This window comes from Phacochoerus africanus, chromosome 14 (genome assembly GCF_016906955.1).
Source record: "Phacochoerus africanus isolate WHEZ1 chromosome 14, ROS_Pafr_v1, whole genome shotgun sequence".
NCBI lineage: Eukaryota > Metazoa > Chordata > Mammalia > Artiodactyla > Suidae > Phacochoerus > Phacochoerus africanus.
The window spans coordinates 23,045,334-23,069,289 of NC_062557.1; the positions used below are offsets into that span (position 1 = coordinate 23,045,334).

The window sequence follows — 23,956 nt, forward strand, 5'->3', positions numbered from 1 at the left end:
CCTTAACCCACTGCTCTGGGCTGGGGATCAAACTGGCATCTCCACAGAGACAAGCTGGGTCATTGACCCACTGTGCCACAGTGGAGACTCATTTTCTAATTATTTAATTGAAATATAGTTGTTTTACAATGTTGTATTAGTTTCTAGAATAGCAAAGTGATTCATTTGTGTGTGTATTCCTTTTAGCTATAGTTTATAAGATATTGAATATAGTTCCATGTACTATACAGTAGCACTTTGTTGTTTATCTATTTTATTTGTAGTAGTTTGTATCTGCTGATCCTAAATTCCTAATTTATCCCTTCCTCTTTTTTTTTTTTTTTTTTTTTGTCTTTTGTCTTTTTAGGGCCGCACTCATGGCATATGGAGGTTTCCAGGCTAGGGGTCCAATTGGAGCTTTAGCCGTTGGCCGGTGCCAGAGCCACAGCAATGCAGGATCTGAGCCTTGTGTGCGACTTACACCATAGCTCATGGCAACGCTGGATCCTTAACCCACTGAGTGAGGCCAGGGATTGAACCCACAACCTCATGGTTCCTAGTCGGATTCATTTCTGCCACGCCACAATGGGAACTCCTCATTTGTGTATTTTTTTAATGGTTTCTGAGGTGTCCACATGCACCCTCCTCTAGTTTGTTTTTTTTTTTAAATGTGCAAAAAGTTGTTGTCACTAGAATCAGTACTTACAATTCCGTTATATTTCATAAACTCTTTTGGATCATGAGTGCTCATCTGAAACTATTTTCTTATATATAGGTTTATAGGAATGGGAATGTTTTTATTTGTAATTTACTTGACAAAAAAGTGGTAATAAGTTTTATCTTTCATAGGTCATTTAATGAACTTGAAGTATTATGCCTCTCCTTCTGACCTACTGGATGATAAGACTACATCCCCTATCATTTTGCATGAGAATAATGGTAAGACTTGAACTATGAAATAACTGAAGGTTCTTACTCAGTGTTTAAAAAATACTTTAAAAAATTTGAATGCCCAGGCCTGCCTGTAGTTTATGGTTTGCTACTCCCAAATGAATTTGCCTTCGCTACCAAAGTTTTACATTTCTGCTAGAGTTTGCATCTAATGTGTACTCGCACACATTTGTACATATGCACATATACATATATATGTACACATACATACATAACAATAAAAACTTAGTCTTTTTGAGTAAGTGAATGAATGCATGAATGAAAAGATATAAACCATCTGATATGAAACAATCTCCTTAATCATTATTTAAAGGTAGAGAAATTAGCTAAGTTACCAAAGAATTAAAATAATGGATCTTACTTTGTATTTGCCCTTAGTACATTAAAACATAATGAGAAATGGCCTGATAACTCATTTGGTCACCTTTTCATTTCAATCACTGACTGTCCTATAATCATAATTCTATTTAAATATTCATTTTAAAGTTGAAGAGAATAAGATATTGGTAATGAGCCTTTAAAAAATTCTTTTTCGGGAGTTCCCATCATGGCTCAGTGGTTAACAAATCCAACTAGGAACCATGAGGTTGCGGGTTTGATCCCTGGCCTAACTCAGTGGGTTAAGGATCCGGCGTTGCTGTGAACTGTGGTGTAGGTCACAGACTCGGCTTGGATCCTGTGTTGCTGTGGCTCTGGTGTAGGCCGGTGACTACAGCTCCGATTCGACGCCTAGCCTGGGAACCTCCATATGCTGCAGGAGCGGCCCTAGAAAAGGCAAAAAAAAAAATTTTCCTTGGAGTTTCCATTGTGGCTCAGTGGATTAAGGACCCAACATTGTCTCTGTGAGGATTCAGGTTTGATCCCTGGCCCATCTCAGTGGGTTAAGGATCCAATGTTGCCATAAGCTGCAGCATAGGCTGAAGCTGTAGCTATGATTTGACCCCTGGTCCAGGTAATTCTGTATGCTATGGGTGTAGCAGTAAAAAGAAAAAAAAATTTTTTCCCTTTGCACTGCCTTGTTTCCTATTTTGTTTTATTTACTGACAGAGAAATATGTTTGGTTAGGAAGATAACTCTAGCATTTCTAAGTTATATTGGTATTATAGTATCTACCAACAAATTAGGGCTCATGAATTATACAGAAGTTAGCTTTTCTTTTTTTCTTTTTTTAAATTTTTGGCTGCCGTGTGGCACGTGGAGCTCCCGGGCCAGGGATCAGATCTGAGCTGCAGTCTTGACCTGAGCTGCAGCTGTGGCAATGACGATCCTTTAACGCACTGTGCTGGGCTGGGAATCGAACCCACATCCCAGCACTCCCAAGATGCTGCCAATCCTGTTTGGCCACAGCAGGAGCTCCTTTTTTCTTTCTTTCTTTTTTTTAATGTTAAGTTCCTTATGGAGTTTCTGCTACGACACAATGGGTTAAGGATCTGTCATTGCTGCAGCAGTGGCATAGGTCATAGCTGCATCTTGGATTTGATCCCTGGCCTTGGAACTTCCACATGCCAAGAATGTGGACAAAAAAAAAAGATTCTTATAATTTTGTTACTTTGGAGAAAACCTTTTTTCTTTCCTTTTCCCAGTTCCTCGATCTTTGGGCATGAATGCATCAGTGACAATTGAAGGAACATCTGCTATGTATAAACTCCCAATTGCACCATTAATTATGGGGTCTCATCCAGTTGACAACAAATGGTAAGTTATATATAATTCTCGAGTAGTGAAGTCCAGTTTTTCAACTTTAAGCCCACTATGAAACAGGTATTACTTTCACTTGGCTTTACCCCCACTTGACTTTCTAGAAATGGGCTTTTTGTTTTAGCCATTTAATTTATTTTCAGTATCTGAATGTTCCTCTTTGAAGCCTGCTTATAGAACACATTCTTATCCTAAGAGAGAAAGAAGAGAACTATGCTACTCTCACTGGTTTAATGATTGCTCTATGAGATTTTCTTTCTTTCTTTCTTTCTTTCTTTTTTGGTCTTTTTACCTTTTCTAGGGCTGCACCCGAGGCATATCGAGGTTCCCAGGCTAGGGATCTAATCCGAGCTGCAGCTGCTGGCCTACACCACGGCCACAGAAACACAGGATCTGAGCTGCTTCTTCGCCCTACACCAGAGCCTTAACCCACTGTTGAGACCAGGGATCAAACCCACAAGCTCATGGTTCCTAGTCGGATTCGTTAACCACTGAGCCACGATGGGAACTCCCATATGGGATTTTCTTACGGGACTTTATGTTGATTTGGAGTTATGCTGGAGTAATAATAGAGAACATGCCTCAGGATAGATATTTGATAAAATACTCAAGGGTTAACAAATAGGGTATTCTGGAATTGGGGGAAAGAAGTTCGGAGAGTGAGTTTTTGATAGTCTTTGAGAGTATACAGATATGTCTAAGAATGGGTGTTTAGCTTTTTCATTTTCATATCAGTTCAAAAATCCCAATCCTCCACTTTTTTTTTAAGGACTCCTTCCTTTTCCTCAATCACCAGTGCCAACAGTGTTGATCTTCCTGCCTGTTTCTTCTTGAAATTTCCCCAGCCAATCCCAGTATCTAGAGCATTTGTTCAGAAACTTCAGAACTGCACAGGTGAGTTTTAAGAAGCATCAGGAGCTATCAATTGTTGTAAATGTTAAAAGCAGACTTCAGCTGAAGATTATGTTAGACGTCTTTTCACTTTTGTAGGCCTCAGAAAGCTACTGTATAGATGTCATGGTGCTTTGTACTAGTAAATGCTTAGTAACTACTTTCTGAATAAATGAATGAATGAAATAAAGCTCATGAAGGGAAGACTGAGCTGTCAACATCTTCATCTTATTGTAATCATTATATTGATATTTGTCTCTCCAGGAATTCCTTTGTTTGAAACCCAGCCAACTTATGTACCCCTTTATGAACTGATCACTCAGTTTGAACTGTCAAAGGACCCTGACCCTGTACCTTTGAATCATAACATGCGATTTTATGCTGTAAGTAAGGCTGTATGGATTGTTGTAGATTCCTTTTTGTTTGTTTTTAGGGCTGTACCTGAAGCGTATGGAAGTTCCTGGGCTAGGGGTCAAATCAGAGCTGCAAATGCCAGCCTGTGTCACAGCCACAGCAATGCTAGATCTGAGCTGCATCTGTGACATACGCTGTAGTTTGTGGCAATGCCGGATCCTTAACCTACTGAGTGAGCCCAGGAAATCAAATCCACGTCCTCATGGATACTAAGTCAGGTTCTTAACCCACTGAACCACAACGGGAACTCCTGTAGATGACTTTTGAATCAGAATCTTCCTTTTATAGGATTATTGAGGTCATATGACATTCTTTTGCACTGCTGGATCATGTCCTATTTCCTCAGTCAGGTGAGAAAGTATAGAAATCTCTGAAACATGCTGAAGAAATAGCATAAGCTTCTAAGTCAGGAAACAGTGTACATTTCATTGTTGAAATTTCAGTAAGTATGGTATTCTGGGGAGTTCCTGCAGTGTCACAGAGGGTTAAGGATCCGGTGTTCCAGAAGCTGTGGGGTAGGTCACAGGGAAGAAAATGTTGGAATGAATAAGAAAAATTTTAAAACCACATGTGAACTTGAATTTACTTGAATGATTGATAATAGTCTAAAGTAATAGTTCCCGGAGTTCCCATCGTGGCGCAGTGGTTAACAAATCCAACTAGGAACCATGAGGTTGCGGGTTCGGTCCCTGCCCTTGCTCAGTGGGTTAAGGATCTGGCGTTGCCGTGAGCTGTGGTGTAGGTTGCAGACGCGGCTCGGATCCCGCATTGCTGTGGCTCTGGCGTAGGCCGGTGGCTACAGCTCCGATTCAACCCCTAGCCTGGGAATCTCCATGTGCCGCGGGAGCGGCCCAAGAAATAGCAACAACAACAACAACAACAAAGACAAAAGACAAAAAAAAATAAAGTAATAGTTCCCAAATTCTGGTTCTATTTTAACTATGTAGGGTGTTTCATTAAAAATAGATTTTGTACTTACAACTCATAGGTCTTTTTTATGCAGATTTCTGAGGTAATTTTTATGTTAGAAGTTGGGAAACCACTAGCTAGCAGAACATTTACCAAAAAAGGGACTTTTCAGCCCAGTGAATAATTGGCATTTAATATCAGCTGACCAAAGAATTCACTATGGAGCTTTATTATTCAGCAAGAAGTTGCAGATTTTTGAGGAGTAGGGTTATTTCCAGGATAGTTCGTGATTGGAATACAATGGGTGAATAGCATTTATTTCTTTTCTTCTTTTTGCCTAGGCTCTTCCAGGTCAGCAACACTGCTATTTTCTCAACAAAGATGCTCCTCTTCCAGATGGTAGAAGTCTACAGGGAACCCTTGTTAGCAAAATCACCTTTCAGCACCCTGGCCGGGTTCCCCTTATCCTGAATCTGATTAGACACCAAGTGGCCTATAACACCCTAATTGGAAGCTGTGTAAAAAGGACTATTCTGAAAGAAGGTACTGCCTTTCCTTTTGATACACTTAATGGTAAACAGAAACTTAGTATTCTAGTAGTTCTCTAATTTGGTGGCATATCATATCACCTATGGAGCTTTTAAAACTATAGATATTTGGTTTCTATACCCAAATGAACTTTGTTAGAACCTGTAAGAGGAATTGGGAATCTAGTTTAAGCTCCACAAATAATTTTTTTTTTTGGCTTGGGTGTTTTTTTTTTGTTTTTTTTTTGGTCTTTTTGCCATTTTCTTGGGCCGCTCCCATGGCATATGGAGGTTCCCAGGCTAGGGGTCCAATTGGAGCTGTAGCCACCGGCCTACACCAGAGCCACAGCAACGTGGGATCCGAGCCGTGTCTGCGACCTACACCACAGCTCATGGTAACACCGGATCCTTAACCCACTGAGCAAGTCCAGGGATCGACCCGCAACCTCATGGTTCCTAGTCAGATTTGTTAACTACTGAGCCACGACGGGAACTCCTCCACAAATAATTTTGGTGGAACCAATCTGTAAATTGGCATTTGGAAACCACTGGGGAGGTTTGTTTGTTTGTGTGATAGATTTATTCTTTTTCTACATGCAGTGATATAATTAGGTACCCTGAGGGCCTGAACCTTGCAGCAGATAATATAAGGTACAACTTGGGGTTCTGTAAGAAAAGAGTTCTTAATATCTGAATTTTAAGTTGTTAGGACAGTACTTCCCACTTTTTAGTCCTGTATATTTCCTCTCCCCATTCTTTGGAGAACTTAATTATATTGCTTAAAAAAGGATGAGACCCGTGTCCTGTCCTTTTTCTTCCAGAATTCTGGAATGCTGTTTTTCCATTTACCATTAGAAAATTTGATATGAATTTTGGCTGCTCTAGTTAACGATCGTTAATTTTTTACTTTATATGTAAAGCACTTCACTGATAGAGATGTATCAGTACAAATGGTAGGCAAGAAGAAACAGGGAAGGTAAATAGGAGATGTCTTTTATGGGAATAAGAATTACTTTAGGAGTTCCTGTTGTGGCTCAGTAGTTAACAAACCCGACTAGTAACCATGAGGTTGCAGGTTCAATCCCTGGCCTCGCTCAGTGGGTTAAGGATCTGGAGTTGCTGTGAGCTGTGGTGTAGGTCGAAGACATGGCTCAGATCCTATGTTGATGTGGCTGTGGCTGTGGCATAGGCCGGCAGCTGTAGTTCCGATTGGACCCCTAGCCTGGGAACTTCCATATGCCGAGGGTGCGGCCCTAAAAAAGACAGAAAGACAAACAAACAAAAAGAATTGCTTTAGAAACTAGAAATCTTAGAAAGTTGGAGTAACGACATAGAGCATATGCAAGTGTCTTTATGACCCTTCTATTTCATGTATTTCAGTCCTAGGAGATTTTTCCACATAGCTTCATGGCATTTAAAACTGAGTTTTTGTAAGAAACTATCTTACAAAATTCTATAGAGTGAAATTCTATAGAGAAGCATGCTTTTTCCCAAGAAAGTATATGATCCTTGTCTCTTGGCTGTCATACACTTTGGCTTAGAAACTAATGATGACAGTTATTTGGCAATAAATATATCATTTTATTGTATTTTATTTTTTTATGTATGGACGCAGTTGCAGCACATGGAGTTTCCAGGCCAGGGATTAAATCTGAGCCACAGCTGCCAACTTTTGCCATGGCTGTGGTAACACTGGATCCTTTAACCCACTGCACCGGGCCGGGGATCGAACCCGCACTTCTGCAGTGACCTGAGCTGCTGCAGTCAGATTCTTAACCTACTGTTCTACAGTGGGGACTCCTAAGTATATCCTTTTAGACCATAGTCCCTACATCCATGCTCATCAAACTATGGAATGTATAGCCAACAGCTGTACACTTGTAGAAAGCAGAGTTTTTGGCAGTGGTTCTGATGTCTGCTTATCAGATAAAATGAGAAACTCCTCTTGGGTATGTTTATTTTCAGAATTCAATTTCATGGCAGGGTGTTTATATCTGCCAAGGACCTTCTCAATGTAGGGATTAAATACCTTCGTTTAAAAGAACTGAAGTTGGAGTTCCCATTGTGGCTCAGTGGGTTAAGAACCTGACATAGCGTTTGTGAGGATGTAGGTTCAATCCCTGGCGTTGCTCAGTGCGTTAAGGATCCAGCATTGCCTCAAGCTGTAGTGTAGACTGCAGATGTGGCTCGGATCTGGCATTGCCATGGCTGTGGCATAGGCCTGCAGCTGCACCTCCAATTGGACCCCGAGCCCAGAAACTTCCATATGGTGCAAGTGCAGCCATTTAGTCTTTTTTTTTTTTTTGCTATTTCTTTGGGCCGCTCCCGCGGCATATGGAGGTTCCCAGGCTAGGGGTCTAATCGGAGCTGTAGCCACCGGCCTACGCCAGAGCCACAGCAATGCGGGATCCGAGCCGCGTCTGCAACCTACACCACAGCTCACGGCAACGCCAGATCCTTAACCCACTGAGCAAGGCCAGGGATCAAACCTGCAACCTCATGGTTCCTAGTGGGATTCGTTAACCACTGCGCCACGACGGGAACTCCAAGTGCAGCCATTTAGAAAAACAAAAAACAACAAAAAAAGACCCTAAAGTTTAGTTACTTTGGAGTATTTATAACACAATCTGATTCCTTCAGTCACCTGTGGATGACACAGAGGGTTATTTTGGGGTGGGGGGGGCACACAGGTGCATATGGAGGTTCCCACACCAGGGTTCAAATTGGAGTTGCAATTGCTGGTCTACGCCACAGCCACGGCAATGCCAGATACGCACCGTGTCTGTGACCTAGACCACAGCTCATGGCGATGCCACATCTTAAACCACTGAGTGCGGCCAGGGATTGAACCTGCATCCTCATGGATACTAGTTGGGTTCATTACTACTGAGCAGCAGTGGTAACTCCAACATAGTAGGTTTTATTTATTAAAAAAAATATGTGGGGAGGAGTTCCTGCTGTGGTGCAGTGGGATTGGTGGCATCTCTGAAGCAACAGGACGCAGGTTGATCCCTGGCCTGGCACAGTGGGTTAAGGGATCAGGTGTTATTGCAGCTGTGGCATAGTTCACAACTCTGGCTCAGTTCTGATCCCTGGCCTGGGAACTCCATATGCCACAGGGGGGCCAAAAAAAGGAAGAAAAAAATGTGATGTGTGGGGAGTTACCTTGTGGCTTGGGGTTAAGGATCCAGTATTGTCATGCAGCAGCTTTGATTGCTGCTGTGATATAGGTTTGATCCCTGAGCTGGGGAATTTCCATATACCTCAGGCATGGCCAAAAAAAAAAAAAAAAAAGTGTGGGATTTAGTTTCCAACGAGGAAGATAAAGAATTTCATAGTTAATTATTACTGATTACTTGTCTCAAGTCTTAATTTTTTTGCTTATTTTCTGATCTTTTTTTTTGCCTTTAGATTCTCCTGGGCTCCTCCAATTTGAAGTGTGTCCCCTGTCTGAGTCCCGTTTCAGTGTGTCTTTTCAGCACCCTGTGAATGACTCCCTGGTGTGTGGTGAGTTATGTGGGTGATTAACCACACCTTTCTCCAGGTGGCAGTTTGGTCCCTTTGTCTTTTTTTGAAAAGTCAGAAGCTGAAGCTGAATCTGTCTTAAATACCTCCTATATATTTTGTCTTTCAGTGGTAATGGATGTGCAGGACTCAACACATGTGAGCTGTAAACTCTACAAGGGGCTGTCAGATGCACTCATTTGCACAGATGACTTCATTGCCAAAGTTGTTCAAAGGTAGCACTGGCCCTTTTCCATCAGAGTCCCATTAACAGGTGTATAAGTGGAGTTCCTTTTGTGGCTCAATGGGTTAAGAACAGACATAGTGTCCATGAGGATTTGGGTTCAACCCCTGGCCTTGCTCAGTGAGTTAAGGATCCAGGGTTGCTGCAAGCTGCAGCATAGGTTGTGGATGTAGCTCATATCCGGTGTTACAGTGGTTGTTGTGTAGTCCAGAGCCGACAGTTCCAATTTATCTCTTAGCCCAGGAACTTCCATATGCTGTAGAGGCAGCCTTAAAAAGAAAAAAAAAAAAAGAAGTGTATAAGGAATGTTGTTTTCAGTATTCAAGTGAATTAGAAATTTAGGAGGAAAGCATTTAGTCACTGCTTTGAATTCACCTTTCTCTGCTTTTTAATCCAAAAGCATTATGAGCATTGGTTTTCTAAATGTCATTATGAAAGTAATAGGATGTAAGGTAGGTAATTTAGGCCCAGCATTAGGGTTCTTTTATGAGGGAGGGAGCTGAAATAAGATGTAGATATTTTCTCACTTTTCCTCTGTGTCACTTTTTTAACACATACATGTAACATGTCAAATGGCAGTCTGTGGGAAGACACTTAAGCCAGTCCGCATCCCAAAAACATTAATGCGGGTTTCAAGATATTTTAGAGCAGGTACCAGTTGTTTGTTTAATAAATAAATTTTATTGGAACACAGCTATGCCAGTTCACTTACATATTGTCTGTGGTGGCTTTTGAGCTAAGATGACAGAGTAGTTGGACAGAAATCATATGATCCTCAAAAGCTTAAAATATTTTTTATTTTATTTTTTTTGTCTTTTGTCTTTCTACGGCCACACCCGAGGCCTGGAGGTTCCCAGGCTAGGGGTCAAATCAGAGCTGTAGCCGCCAGCCTGTGCCATAGCCACAGCAACGCAGGATCTGAGCCGAGACTGTGACCTATACCACAGCTCACTGCAACGCTGGATCCTTAACCCACTGAGCAAGGCCAGGGATCGAACCCACAACCTCATAGTTCCTAGTCGGATTCGTTAACCACTGAGCCACGATGGCAACTCCTCGAAAGCTTAAAATATTACTGTCTGGCCCTTTAAGAAAGGTTGCTGACATATTCTAGAGCAAACACATTTCAAATATGTTTATGAACATAAATTTATCTGTAACATAAAATGTGCTTTGCTTTAAAATACAAAAGATTTTCAGGGAGTTCCCGTTGTGGCCCATTGGTAATGAGCCCAACTAGTATCCATGAGGATTTGGGTTGGAACCCTGGCTTCATTCAGTGAGTTAAGTATCCTGCATTGCTGTGAGTTGTGGTGTAAGTCACAGATGCGGTTTGGATCCTGTGTTGCTATGGCTGTGGCTGTGGCTGGCAGTTGCAGCTCTGATTTGACCTCTAGCCTGGGAACCTCCATATGCCGCAGGTGCGGCCCTAAAAAGAAAAAAAACAAAGATTTCCAATCAACAGTTTTACTTTTCACAGTATAGCTTTTGGGGTGATGTAAGCCACTAAAGTTTAGAACTTGATGGGTTAAGAGATTTTTTTGTGGAGTTCCCTTGTAGTGCAGCAGGTTAAGGATCCAGCATTGTCATTGCAGCGGCTTGCGTGGCTGCTATGGCATGGGTTCACTCCCAGGCTTGGGAACTTAAACAGGCTGTGAGTGTGGCCAAAATTCAAAAGGAGAAGGAGAGATTTTTCTGTGGTTTGTTAAGTAAGATAAATCATGTATCCCATTAATCATATGTGAAGCCCCAAAGGAGGGCTTTTTTTTTTTTTTTGGTCTTTTTGTCTTTTTGCCTTTTTTTCTAGGGCCGCTCCCTCGGCATATGGAGGTTCCCAGGCTAGGGGTCTAATCAGAGCTGTAGCCACTGGCCTACGCCAGAGCCACAGCAACACAGGATCCGAGCCGCGTCTGCAACCTACACCACAGCTCACGGCAACACCGGATCATTAACCCACTGAGCAATGCCAGGGATCGAACCCGCAACCTCATGGTTCCTAGTCGTATTCGTTAACCTCTGAGCCAACACGGGAACTCCAGGAGGGCATTTTCTTATTCAGGTCATTATTACCAGTTTTGTTTTAGTTCAGTGTGATAATTATTTAGACTCTTGTTTATGGTTGGTTGGTTTTTGGTGGTACTTCAAAAGAGGTTGATGATTGCCTCCTGGTCCAGATTCTTTTTAGAATGAGTTTACCCAAAGCTCTGGCATTTCATAGAACTGCATCTGCTCTTCAAGATATTTGCCTTACCTGAGAACTGCTTACTGCAAACTTTTGGCATATCTTTAAGTCGCAGGCAAAATTAAAACTTGTTTTCCCAAATGAAAAATTGGTTTCATGTAGCAGCTAGTGAAATGTTAACTTTGCTTTTTTTTCATCTTACTCTACAGATGTATGTCCATTCCTGTGACGATGAGGGCTATTCGGAGGAAAGCTGAAACCATTCAGGCCGACACCCCAGCACTGTCCCTCATTGCAGAGACAGTTGAAGACATGGTGAAAAAGAACCTGCCCCCGGCTAGCAGCCCAGGGTATGGCATGACCACAGGCAACAACCCAATGAGTGGTACCACTACACCAACCAACACCTTTCCGGGGGGTCCCATTACCACCTTGTTTAATATGAGCATGAGCATCAAAGATCGGCATGAGTCGGTGGGCCATGGGGAGGACTTCAGCAAGGTGTCTCAGAACCCAATTCTTACCAGTTTGTTGCAAATCACAGGGAACGGGGGGTCTACCATTGGCTCGAGTCCGACCCCTCCTCATCACACGCCGCCACCTGTCTCTTCGATGGCCGGCAACACCAAGAACCACCCGATGCTCATGAACCTTCTTAAAGATAATCCTGCCCAGGATTTCTCAACCCTTTATGGAAGCAGCCCTTTAGAAAGGCAGAACTCCTCTTCCGGCTCACCCCGGATGGAAATGTGCTCGGGAAGCAACAAGACAAAGAAGAAGAAGTCATCAAGATTACCACCTGACAAACCTAAGCACCAGACTGAAGATGACTTTCAGAGGGAGCTATTTTCAATGGATGTTGACTCACAGAACCCTATCTTTGATGTCAACATGACAGCTGACACGCTGGATACGCCACACATCACTCCAGCTCCAAGCCAGTGTAGCACTCCCCCAACAACTTACCCACAACCAGTACCTCACCCCCAACCCAGTATTCAAAGGATGGTCCGCCTATCCAGTTCAGACAGCATTGGCCCAGATGTAACTGATATCCTTTCAGACATTGCCGAAGAAGCTTCTAAGCTTCCCAGCACTAGTGACGATTGTCCACCCATTGGCACCCCTGTTCGAGATTCTTCAAGCTCTGGGCATTCTCAGAGTGCCCTCTTTGACCCTGATGTCTTTCAAACCAATAATAATGAAAATCCATACACTGATCCAGCTGACCTTATTGCAGATGCCGCTGGAAGCCCCAGTAGTGACTCTCCTACCAATCATTTTTTTCCTGATGGAGTAGATTTCAATCCTGATTTGTTGAACAGTCAGAGCCAAAGTGGTTTTGGAGAAGAATATTTTGATGAAAGCAGCCAAAGTGGAGATAATGATGATTTCAAAGGATTTGCATCTCAGGCACTAAATACTTTGGGGGTGCCAATGCTTGGAGGCGATAACGGGGAGAGTAAGTTTAAAAGCAATAGCCAAGCTGACACAGTTGATTTCAGTATTATAGCAGTGGCTGGTAAGGCTTTGGGTCCTGCAGATCTTATGGAGCATCACAGTGGTAGTCAGAGTCCTTTACTGACCACTGGGGACTTAGGGAAAGAAAAGACTCAAAAGAGAGTAAAAGAAGGCAATGGCACCAGTAATAGTAGTCTGTCAGGGCCAGGATTAGACAGCAAACCAGGGAAGCGCAGTCGGACCCCTTCTAATGATGGCAAAAACAAAGATAAGCCTCCAAAACGGAAGAAGGCAGACACTGAGGGAAAGTCTCCTTCTCATAGTTCTTCTAACCGACCTTTCACCCCACCTACTAGTACAGGTGGATCTAAATCTCCAGGCAGTTCAGGAAGATCTCAGACTCCCCCAGGTGTTGCCACACCACCCATTCCTAAAATCACTATTCAGATTCCTAAGGGAACCGTGATGGTGGGTAAACCCTCCTCTCACAGTCAGTATACCAGCAGTGGTTCTGTGTCTTCCTCAGGAAGTAAAAGCCACCATAGCCATTCTTCCTCATCTTCTGCTTCCAACTCAGGCAAGATGAAAAGCAGTAAATCAGAAGGCTCATCAAGTTCCAAGTTAAGTAGCAGTATATATTCTAGCCAAGGGTCTTCTGGATCTAGCCAGTCCAAAACTTCATCCCAGTCAGGGGGGAAGCCAGGCTCCTCTCCTATTACTAAGCATGGACTGAGCAGTGGCTCTAGCAGCACCAAGATGAAACCTCAAGGGAAGCCATCATCACTTATGAATCCTTCTTTAAGTAAACCAAACATATCCCCTTCCCATTCAAGGCCACCCGGAGGCTCTGATAAGCTTGCCTCTCCAATGAAGCCTGTTCCTGGGACTCCCCCATCCTCTAAAGCCAAGTCCCCTATCAGTTCAGGTTCTGGTGGTTCTCACATGTCTGGAACTAGTTCGAGCACCGGCATGAAGTCATCTTCAGGGTTAGGATCCTCAGGCTCATTGTCTCAGAAAACTCCCCCATCATCTAACTCTTGTACAGCATCTTCCTCTTCCTTTTCCTCAAGTGGCTCTTCCATGTCATCCTCTCAGAACCAGCATGGGAGTTCCAAAGGGAAATCTCCCAGCAGAAATAAGAAGCCCTCCTTAACAGCTGTTATAGATAAACTGAAGCATGGGGTTGTCACCAGTGGCCCGGGGAGTGAAGACTCAATGGACGGCCAGGTGGGGGTGAGCACAAATTCTTCTAGCCATCCTATGTCCTCCAAACATAGCATGTCAGGAGGAGAGTTCCAGGGCAAGCGTGAGAAAAGTGATAAGGACAAATCAAAGGTTTCCACCTCGGGGGGCTCAGTGGATTCGTCTAAGAAGACATCAGAGTCAAAAAATGTGGGGAGCACAGGTGTGGCAAAAATTATCATCAGCAAGCATGATGGGGGATCCCCCAGCATTAAAGCCAAAGTGACTTTGCAGAAACCTGGGGAAAGTAGTGGAGAAGGGCTTAGGCCTCAGATGGCCTCTTCCAAAAACTATGGCTCTCCACTCATCAGTGGTTCCACTCCAAAGCATGAGCGTGGCTCTCCCAGCCATAGCAAGTCACCAGCATATACCCCTCAGAATCTGGACAGTGAAAGTGAATCAGGCTCCTCCATAGCAGAGAAGTCTTATCAGAACAGTCCCAGCTCAGATGATGGCATCCGACCTCTTCCAGAATACAGCACAGAGAAGCATAAGAAGCACAAAAAAGAAAAGAAGAAAGTAAAGGACAAAGATAGGGATCGGGACCGGGACCGAGACCGAGACAAGAAAAAGTCTCATAGCATCAAGCCAGAGAGTTGGTCTAAATCACCCATCTCTTCAGACCAGTCCTTGTCTATGACAAGTAACACAATCTTATCTACAGACAGGCCCTCAAGACTCAGCCCTGACTTTATGATTGGGGAGGAAGATGATGATCTTATGGATGTGGCCCTGATTGGCAACTAGGAACCTTACTTTTAAAAACAAAAACATGGCCAGAGAAAAACTAATAGGTGTATAGGCAAATCACCATAAGGGGTGAGTCAGAGAGGTCTGATTTTGTGTTAAAGAATCTTAAATGGCACGGCTTCGACACCGAGTGGGGTGAATTTAGAAAGGCATAGCCAGACCCTACTAAAGAGACCATAGGGTTTGATTCTGGTTACTAAGAATCACTTGTTTCTTTGCCAGAAAAAAGAAAAAAAAAAGTTAAAATACCTGCTTATGAAAGGGAGGGGGTGGGAAGGGCTTAGGGAAAGGGAAGGGTGGGAAACAGTTTTGTGGGAAATATTCATATATATTTTTTCTCCCTTTTTCCATTTTTAGGCCATGTTTTAAACTCATTCTAGTGCATGTATTTGAAGGGCTGGGCAGAAAATGAAAAAGCAATACATTCCTTGATGCATTTGCATGAAGGTTGTTCACCTTTGTTTGGGTAGTTGTCCATTTGAGGCATGGGCAAATGAAGGACTTTGGTCATTTTGGACACTTAAGTAATGTTTGGTGTCTGTTTCTTAGGAGTGATTGGGTAAGGAAGATGATTTTAGCTATTTATTTATAATATTTTAACCCTTTATCTGTTTGCTTTTATACAGTGTTTCTTTCTAATTCTATGAGGTTCAGGGTTCAAAATGATGGGAGGCGGGAGAGCAAGGCTTATTTGGTGGTAGGGAGCTTGTAGCTTGTGCTGGTACTGTAGTATCAAGCCCAAGCAAATTAGTCAGAGCCCACCTTTGGAGTTAAGTAGAAAACCAAAATGGTATTTTTGTTTTAGGAGGTTTTTCATAGGGTTCAGACATCATAGGAATATTAGGAGTTAATCTCTTTATGGAGGTATTGGTTTGTAGTTCTTTTTCCTTTAAAGAAAGCTGGGCTGGCTTTTTGGGATGTAAACATGTTTTCAGATGCAGTAAGGTTTAAAAGTGGGACAGCCTCCCTGAACCAGTGGCATGAAAACCATTACAGAGTTAATAGTTCTCCTGTTTCTACAGTGTGCCAAAAGTCCACATCCCAGCATTTTGTTTGTAGGAGAACTGATGCCATTCCTATGAGCTGGGCTCCTTGTTTCCCTTCATCACAAGGATAAGGAGTCTAGACTTTAATTACTCCAGTGTATGCTCCCTTAGATAAAACAGTAAAAAAAATTTGCAGCCATAGTTCACTTACAACAGTTTCAAGCTCACTTGAAGTAATGGGGGCCTGGAATGCTAGGTGGGCATAAAGATAAACCCTTGCTACTATGTAGCAACACAATTGGACCTTTTTGAAGGAATAGGTCTGAGTCTGGATTCTGGGGGACATCAATAAGAAGCCCTTCTCATAAATATAGAAATCCAGGAGACCATTTGAGTGCAACACAAGTTCTCAGTATTTGGAGGGTCCTCTCAAAATTCTGCGGCCTTACTTTGATTTTGACACCTGCACTGTGCCATTCCTGATGATTCCATTCAGGATCTGTATCAGCAGGACGGGGCACGATCCCCAGCACAACTCTTCTGGATTGAAAAAAAAAAAAAAAAAAAAAGCCAGGTGATTCATTTGTGTGTGTGTGTATATCATAAATGGAGTGACTTCATCGATAAGAAGATATCTATATTCAGCTCTTTCTGCAGGTTGGAGTTAGCATAGAGTTGGAAAATCAGCTTTGGCTTTCTTTCCTGACTGTCTCTGATTTCCTTTAGTGTTCTCCCTTTTCTGGTCATCAGCTCTCAACAACTCTGCCACTTTTGTGTCCTAAGGTAATAAGAAGTAGGAAACGAAACCTTGCAAAGTGGAGCAAGAAAAGTTATCGGTTACCGTATCAGAGTCAAATGTCTTGGGTGACACTAAGGAGGACATGGGCAAGGTGATACCAGAGTGCTTTATCTTGTGATGCTGATACAGTAGCAGCCTCTCAAACATACAACCAGGTTGGATTTCTCACAAGTTTCTCACCTAGTTTTGAATCCTATCCCATTGGTTTCTGCAGGAGAAAAAAAAAAAAAATTAAATGGTTTTTAAGTTTGTTTTGGTTGGGAAAAATCTTATGGGGAATATACTGCATAGTATCAGGGGCTCAGCTCCCCCAAACAGAGCCAACAAATACCAAAATGAGTAAACTGGGAAGCTTTTTCTCTCTTTCTGTCTTCATCCCAGATCAAAGAATCCCGAGTTAGGATCTGGATGAAGGATAAGCCCCTGAATTGTCGATGGGCACACCCCACACACTGACCCAGCATCTGAACTTGCTTAACAGGGAGCCGGGGCTAAACTGCTTCACCCTGCCTGAGAACCAGGGAGCACTGCATTTCTCCACAGGGTGGAGGAGAAGAGGCAGAATAAACCAAGCCTGGGACACCTCCCTCCTGTCTAGGTGTACTCATTCTCCTGTTCCAAAAGACGGCAAGGACATGAAGTCAACTTCTACCTATCTTCTGCTGCTGGTGTCTTGTGTATTCTTAGTTTGACCTGATTCCTCTTCTGTCTTTTGGCTTCATGTTAGGGGTCCTTGGTCAAAACCTGCTCTGATGTACATGAAGATTCCAGGTTCAAAATCAGTGTCTTTTAAAACAAGTATTGTAGAGGTGGGGGAGGGGTTAAGCAGGATATAACTGCCAAACTTAAGATTGGTGACTCTTAGAAAGATTTACCTTAAGGCCTGGGTCTGAAAATTTAGTGCAGCACTGTTATGAATTCTCAAAAGAATCTTTCCAGGGAGCCAGTGAGTCACAGTATCCAGTTGAGTCACTTAAAGCAGACGCCAGTATAGGAAACTCATTATTCACAATCCCTAGGTAATCTCATATTTGTTTACCTTTTTAAAAATCCCCTTCCCTCCCTTATTTCTACCCTTGAGTTAGTTTTTTGAGGGGTAGGAAGTATTTAACATCTCAGAAGCTAGGTTGGGAAACATGCTCAGCTGTAAAAGCTGAGCTTTAAATTTTGAGTTTTAAAAATGTACATCAGGAGCAGTTGGGAGGGGCTTTTCTAAAAAAAAAAGTAATCTTTTAAATTTGATTTTCTGTGTGTATGGCCGTTCTGTAAATACTTTGGGGTTTTTCATTTTTTTGAAAGTAGACAAAATCTGTGGGATTTTTTTTCCCGAAACATTACAGAAACCTGTTTATTTACATGCAAATAAATTTCTTTGATAAAAAGCAACATGCCTATGTGTAATAAATTTCTAACTTTTGGATAATTGTTTATTCAGCTTTTTAAAAGTCCAATCAAAAGTATTTTAAAATAACAAAGGAAAAACCTTCCTTGAAATGTGTAACTGGAAAGGATAATTAGGGAAACAGAACTGTGAAAGTTTTCTTCATTTGATTTACCTGCTCAAGCCAGTTTTACTATCTTTTACAGGCCTTAGTCACCAATTGTATCAATAGTCCTTGCTGGGAGAAAAGTTCTGCTAGATGCAACAAAAGGCTGTTTTTATATGGCTGCAGTAAAGCAATCACATTAAAAGTATCTGGGACAGGAGGAGGCTATAACATCTAGACCTGGGTTTGTGGGCCTGAGAATGAGTTACTGAAGCTGGGTTCCTGGGTTCTTTTCTAGGGAAAAAAAGTGCTTTCAGAGTTGGGTAATAAGCCTTCCAGCTACAATACGCCTTTTTTTTTTTTTTTTTTTTTGGTCTTTTTAGGGCCTCGCCCGTAGCATATGGAGGTTCCCAGGCTAGGGGTCTAATTAATCAGAGCTGCAGCCACCGGCTTTCACCAATGCCAGATCCAAGCCACGTCTGCAACCTACACCACAGCTCACGGCCACACCGGATCCTTCGAGGCCAGGGATCGAACCCGCAACCTCATCGTTCCCAGTCAGATCGTTAACCATTGAGCCATGACGCAAACTCCAAATATGCCTATTTTAGAAGATCTCCAGCACAATTTGCTCTTACAGAACTTTTTTTTTTTTTTTTTTTGGCTTTTTAGGGCCAAACCCGAGGCATATGTAGGTTCCTAGGTTGGGGTCCAATCGGAGCTACAGCTGCCGGCCTACACCACAGCCACAGCAACGTCTTATTCCAGCCTCATTTGCGACCTACACCACAGCTCATGGCAATGCAGGATCCTTAACCCACTGAGCGAGGCCAAGGATCAAACCCACAGTCAGATTTGTTTCCCCGGCAGAACCACATCTCTTAATCAGACAAGCCAGTTACTGAAAGTACAAAGTAACAGGGGTATGAAAATAAACTCATATCTGCTTTGGAATGCAATTGTAAGTCCAGCCAGCACTGCTAGAATTGATGATATAGTTTCTAATGTTTCATATTTGGGATATAATTCCGTAGTTTGTCGCTCTAAGTGTAAACTCATTTCTTAATTCATGGAAGTCAGATCATAAATTTTGAGACTTCAAGGTTTGAGGGCTGGTGTTACTAAAGTACATATTATCATGACACATCCAGCTTCTATAGAAGGAGCCTGAGTCAGAATGAATATTACTACTGGGCAAGCGCCCCCGCCTACTCGTTCAGACACGCTTGTTTCTCCCGCCAAAGTGGCGTCAGGATCAGGATCTCACCAACCAGAGCCCTGATTGGAGGGCAGGCAGGCCCTAGAGCCCATTGGGTGCCAGCAGCGGTCTGGAAGCAGAGGGGCGGGAGAAGCCGAGGCCTTTCTGCCTCACCCGCCCCCACCTTCACCAAAGCGTGCCCCTCCCCCAGCTAAAGGAATGGTCGCCCAGCTCCAGCACTGCACCCCTTGACCCCAAGGCACGAGGTGCGGCCTCGCCGCATATCCCCAGAGCAGAGGGCAGCGCAATTACCCCCTGTCCTTCTAAACCATGCACAAGGAGATCCACTCCCCGCGGCGGCCCCCTAGGCCTCCCTGCAACACCCGGTAATGCAATCCACGGGGGCGGGGAAGGCGGTGGCGGCGGCGGCAGCGGCGGCGGCGGCGGCATCAGAACAGCCCCAATCTAGAGACGGCCAGAGAGGAGAAAAATGGCTCCAAGCAGGGACCGCCTGCTGCACTTTGGGTTCAAGGCTACAGTGAGTGATAGGGGAAGGGAGTTGGGTGTCTGGGAAGGACATGTTTGCCAGCGCAAGCTACCGGGAAAGCGACAAGACTGAGGGGGCGGGGAGGAAGAGACAGCTCAAGTGCTTGGTGGGTTGGTGCGTGCTGTTTGCCCGCGGATGGGAGAAGGGGGGCTTGGGCGCTGTGTGCAGTTGTCCTGCTTTCCTCTCTCTCACTGGTCTGCGAGCACGCGCACACTCGCACCCGCCCCACAGCCCCTCCCATACACAAATACACACATAGACATATAGACACTTCCCTGCCTCTTCTTCTTGCGGTGGGCTTGGCGGCCTTGGAGGCGAAGGCGGGCTCACGCCGCCGCCGCCGCGCTCCCGGGCGGATGGTCGCGGGCTGCGCCCCGGGGTGGGGGAGGGGTGGTCCTGCGCTGCCGCCGCCGCCGCCGCCGCGCGCTCCTCCTCCTCCCCCTCCCCACACCGTTCCGAGGCCCGGGCGGTTCTGCCCAATGAGGAGCGGCGTTGCTGGCAGGTGGGGAGTGTTTTTGTTTTGGGTTGAAGTTGAGGCGGAGGAGAGAGAAGAGCTAGCGACAAGCAGTCGTCGCCACCGCCACGGGAGGCGGAGGAGGCCCTGCGGGATTCAAGAGGTCTCCCCTCCCCGCCGACGGCTCTTGCCCGCCGTTCCTCTGCCTCCTCCCGGTGCCGGAACTCCCGGGCCTGCCCCGGGCCCCCAGTCTTTGCCCTCCACACGCCGCAGCGCCCGGCCCCGGCCGCACCCGCCGGCCCCATGAGGAGGGACGTGAACGGAGTGACCAAGAGCAGGTTTGAGGTGTGCGCTTGGGGGTGGAGGGGGCTAGGGCGGCGTGAGGAAGGCGATTCCCGCTTTCATGCCCCGAAAAATTCGCTCCGCACCGAGCCTCCTCCTTTGCCTGGCGCCGTCATCCCCAGACCGCTGGGGCTGCCAGACTTCTCTCCCCTTTCTCTCCATCCGAGAGCCCAGTGCAGCCCAGCTTCCTTCGTCCTTCGGGCCGATCGCCTCTTACTATTTTGCTGGCGGGCCGGGACCGAGGATTAGCTCTGGCGCCCTAATTCCCCCTCCCCCCAGTATCACTCAGCTTTCCATTCTTTACACAACCTTTGGCGTGTCTCCCTTCACTCGGCAGAAAAAGCATCACAGCTCTGATCGACCGGAGGGAGCTTGTTTTCTTTTTGCCACCTTCGAGGGGGAAATTATGAGCCAGGGGGCTTATTCTCCGAGTTTGAGAGACCTAGGGAAGTGGAGGTGGGGGACTGAGATGGTGGAGACGACCACGGGTTTTCGGTGCTGTGTTAGGTTAGGGTATTGTTCTGATACTTCCTCTTCTATCCCGTTTAGTCTGTACTTTTGTTGTTCATTGTTTCTGGGAACTCTTCGTTGTGTACAGGCTTTGAGATTGGGACGAAGGTCTGAGAGACTTAAGAAAATCCATTCAAGTCTCTTTGTCTCTAAGAACTTTTCCTCTGGCGAAAGAGATTTATAGTAATGGAATTAAGAAATGGGTGAGGAAATAAAACATCTGAAAGCGTCTTGAGAGTAGTCAGCTTTAGGAAGTGACTCCTTTTGAAAGTGAAGTATTATAACGACAGATGAATTATAGTAGTATAGTAATATACGGGAAGACCCATTGGGGGAATAAGAGAGAGAAAGAAACTTCTACAGCAAGAAGAGTAAATGTTACCTGGCCTTTTTTGGCAGAAAATCAGGCTGACCCGGGGTCACTCACAGCTCAGTGTACCTCACTTGATGTTTTTCTTCATTTCCATTTTAAGGATGAAATTGTAAGACGGTGAGACAGAAGTTTTAGGAAACTTGCCAGCTAGGTTTAGAGGGTGAAATTGTTACCTAAGGGTCTTCTTAGTCTATTCCTGATTTCGGTTAATGCTTTTGGAAAATATTTTAATTTACCCACAAAGATCGAGACAGGAAGTGTTTGGGGGAGTTTAAATTCAGAGCTTCAGTGGTATTGTTGCAGGCCAGGAGTGGAGAAAATCAAGGAACTGGTCTCCTTAGGGTTTTTTTTTTTTTTTTTCCCCTTAGGGTTTCCGTGTTTATCTTAATCATGGGAAAAAAGTATTATAGTAGATATGTTTTGGTGTTTATGTTGCCCTTGATAGCTTCATATTCAGTATTACTGTAAAAATTTAGACTGTCCTTAAAATAACTGAATAGAGGAGTTCCTGATGTAGCACAGTGGGTTAAGAATCCAGCTTTGTCACTGCAGCGGCTTGTGTCCCTGCTGTGGCCTGGGTTTGATCCCTTGCCCAGGAACTTCCACATGCCGAGGGTGCAGGCAAAAAAATATATATATATATATATATTACTCCATAGACATTTAGCAGTTAACAAAAATCTTCAAAGGGAAACCCAAATACTGAAGTTTTGAGTGGGAGATAGTAGCCTTTTGCTATTGCAGTCTGTTCTTTATCAAGCTGACTTCATTGACATTCAATTTAAGTGAATTTTGCTATTCACTTTTAGGTTGTGTGAGTAATTGTTGAAAAGAGTTCTTTTATAGTATGTGCTTTAAAATTGCATTGCTGTATCCAGTTTTTATAATTATCTTATATTTTAATTTGTAGTTTATCTGTAATGGTGGTATTAAAATAAGAATTTATCGCTTTATTAAGCATCCCTGTTTACCTTGATTGGTATGTGTGCCTGAAAAGAAGATAAAAAAGAAGAGGGAGGAAAAACTCCTTCTGCAGTGTTCATGATTAAAGTGTTTATTTATAAACAAAAAGCTACTTTTTTATGATGTGAAGTGTTCATGCTGGAATACAAATGAGAAGGGGCTGAAAATATGTGTTAACAAGTTTCGTTATCAAATTATTTCTTAAAATCATTTACCCGTTAATGACCTAATTTACATGTAGTAAAACAATAAACTGGCCTCTTATGAAGTAATAAACTTATTGCTAATTCACTGAAGACATTTTAAATATTTAGTTGCAATGGATAAAAGATGTAGATAGGATAAAGCAGACTTTTCATATCTAAAACATTCACATCAAAATTTTTTTTAATTCTTGAAATCACAGGAGGCTTTTTAAAGGACTGATCATATTTTATGATGGTAAACAGATAGCTCTGAGAATTTTTGTGAGTGCAGGAAATTTCTATAGCAAAAATATCACAACTAACATCACATTAGTTATAGTTAATACAAAAAGTGAAAGATTGTTTTCTTTTTCTTGGCCACATTTTTTTATGGGGAGGAGATAACTAAAGCTTTTTTTTTTTTTTTTTTTTGCCTCCCCGCCCCCCAGGCATGTGGAAGTTCCCAGGCCAGGGATCAAACCCATGCTATAGCAGTGGCCTAGCTGCTACAGTGACAACCCTGGATCCTTAATCTGTTGCACCACAGGGGAACTCTACTTATTTTTTTTATTCGATTTGTTAAAATCTTTGTATAGGGAATATTCTGTGTATTGTGTCTTTGGATACTGTTGTTTTTTTTTTGTCTTTTTGCTATTTCTTGGGCCACTCCCACGGCATATGGAGGTTCCCAGGCTAGGGGTCGAATCGGAGCTGTAGCCGCCGACCTACACCAGAGTCACAGCAACTTGGGATCCGAGCCTCGTCTGCAACCTACACCACAGCTCACGGCAACGCCGGATCCTTAACCCACTGAGCAAGGGCAGGGACCGAACCCGCAACCTCATGGTTCCTAGTCGGATTCATTAACCACTGCGCCACGATGGGAACTCCTGTCTTTGGATATTGTAACTGGAGGCCACACACTTTAAATCTCACACTCAGCAGTAGAGGTGTAGAAAAATAAACTTAGGTTAAAATCAAAGAAGAGTACCTTAGTTAGCCAGCTGTGTAGCATCCTGTAGAATAGCTAAGTAGATGACTGATGGTTAAAAGAGTTAAAAAAGGAGGCAGATGTGTGAAAATCATTGTCCTTTGCTGTATCACTTTGGCATTTAATCCATACAGTAATGACCCTTATAAGTTAACATAATGTATACTGAATTATTTTAGTCTTATAAGTGAAATTAATCATTCAGGAGTTCCCATCGTGGCTTAGCAGATTCAATCCCTGGCCCTGCTCAGTGGGTTAAGGATCAGGTGTTGCTGTGAGGTGTGGTGTAGGTCACAGACTCACCTTGGATCTGGTGTTGCCTGTGGCTGTGGTATAGGCCGGCAGCTATAGCTACAGCTCCGATATGAC

The 23,956-nt window shown here is 43.7% G+C and overlaps 2 protein-coding genes across 6 annotated transcripts in view; both read left to right on the forward strand.

Annotated features, from left to right (window-relative positions):
* Positions 1 to 17,164, forward strand: part of MED1 (mediator complex subunit 1) — a 31,706-nt gene extending 14,542 nt beyond the window's left edge. Inside the window, exons 10-18 of one of the 2 annotated variants that reach the window (XM_047757022.1) lie at positions 829 to 918; positions 2,514 to 2,625; positions 3,398 to 3,522; positions 3,784 to 3,902; positions 5,184 to 5,385; positions 8,781 to 8,876; positions 9,004 to 9,109; positions 11,509 to 12,761; positions 17,019 to 17,164. In XM_047757022.1, coding sequence (XP_047612978.1) covers positions 829 to 918; positions 2,514 to 2,625; positions 3,398 to 3,522; positions 3,784 to 3,902; positions 5,184 to 5,385; positions 8,781 to 8,876; positions 9,004 to 9,109; positions 11,509 to 12,761; positions 17,019 to 17,032 — 2,117 coding nt within the window. In that variant the 3' untranslated portion in view covers positions 17,033 to 17,164. Of the gene's footprint in view, positions 1 to 828; positions 919 to 2,513; positions 2,626 to 3,397; positions 3,523 to 3,783; positions 3,903 to 5,183; positions 5,386 to 8,780; positions 8,877 to 9,003; positions 9,110 to 11,508; positions 15,020 to 17,018 lie in introns of those variants that run through there. The other variant, XM_047757021.1, reaches the window with a different exon arrangement.
* A 2,247-nt stretch (positions 17,165 to 19,411) lies between these two features.
* FBXL20 (F-box and leucine rich repeat protein 20) overlaps positions 19,412 to 23,956 on the forward strand; it is a 93,741-nt gene continuing 89,196 nt past the window's right edge. Inside the window, exon 1 of one of the 4 annotated variants that reach the window (XM_047757015.1) lies at positions 19,412 to 19,760. In XM_047757015.1, the coding sequence (XP_047612971.1) occupies positions 19,713 to 19,760 (48 nt within the window). In that variant the 5' untranslated portion in view covers positions 19,412 to 19,712. Of the gene's footprint in view, positions 19,761 to 20,215; positions 20,569 to 23,956 lie in introns of those variants that run through there. The other 3 variants (XM_047757018.1, XM_047757016.1, XM_047757017.1) reach the window with 3 other exon arrangements.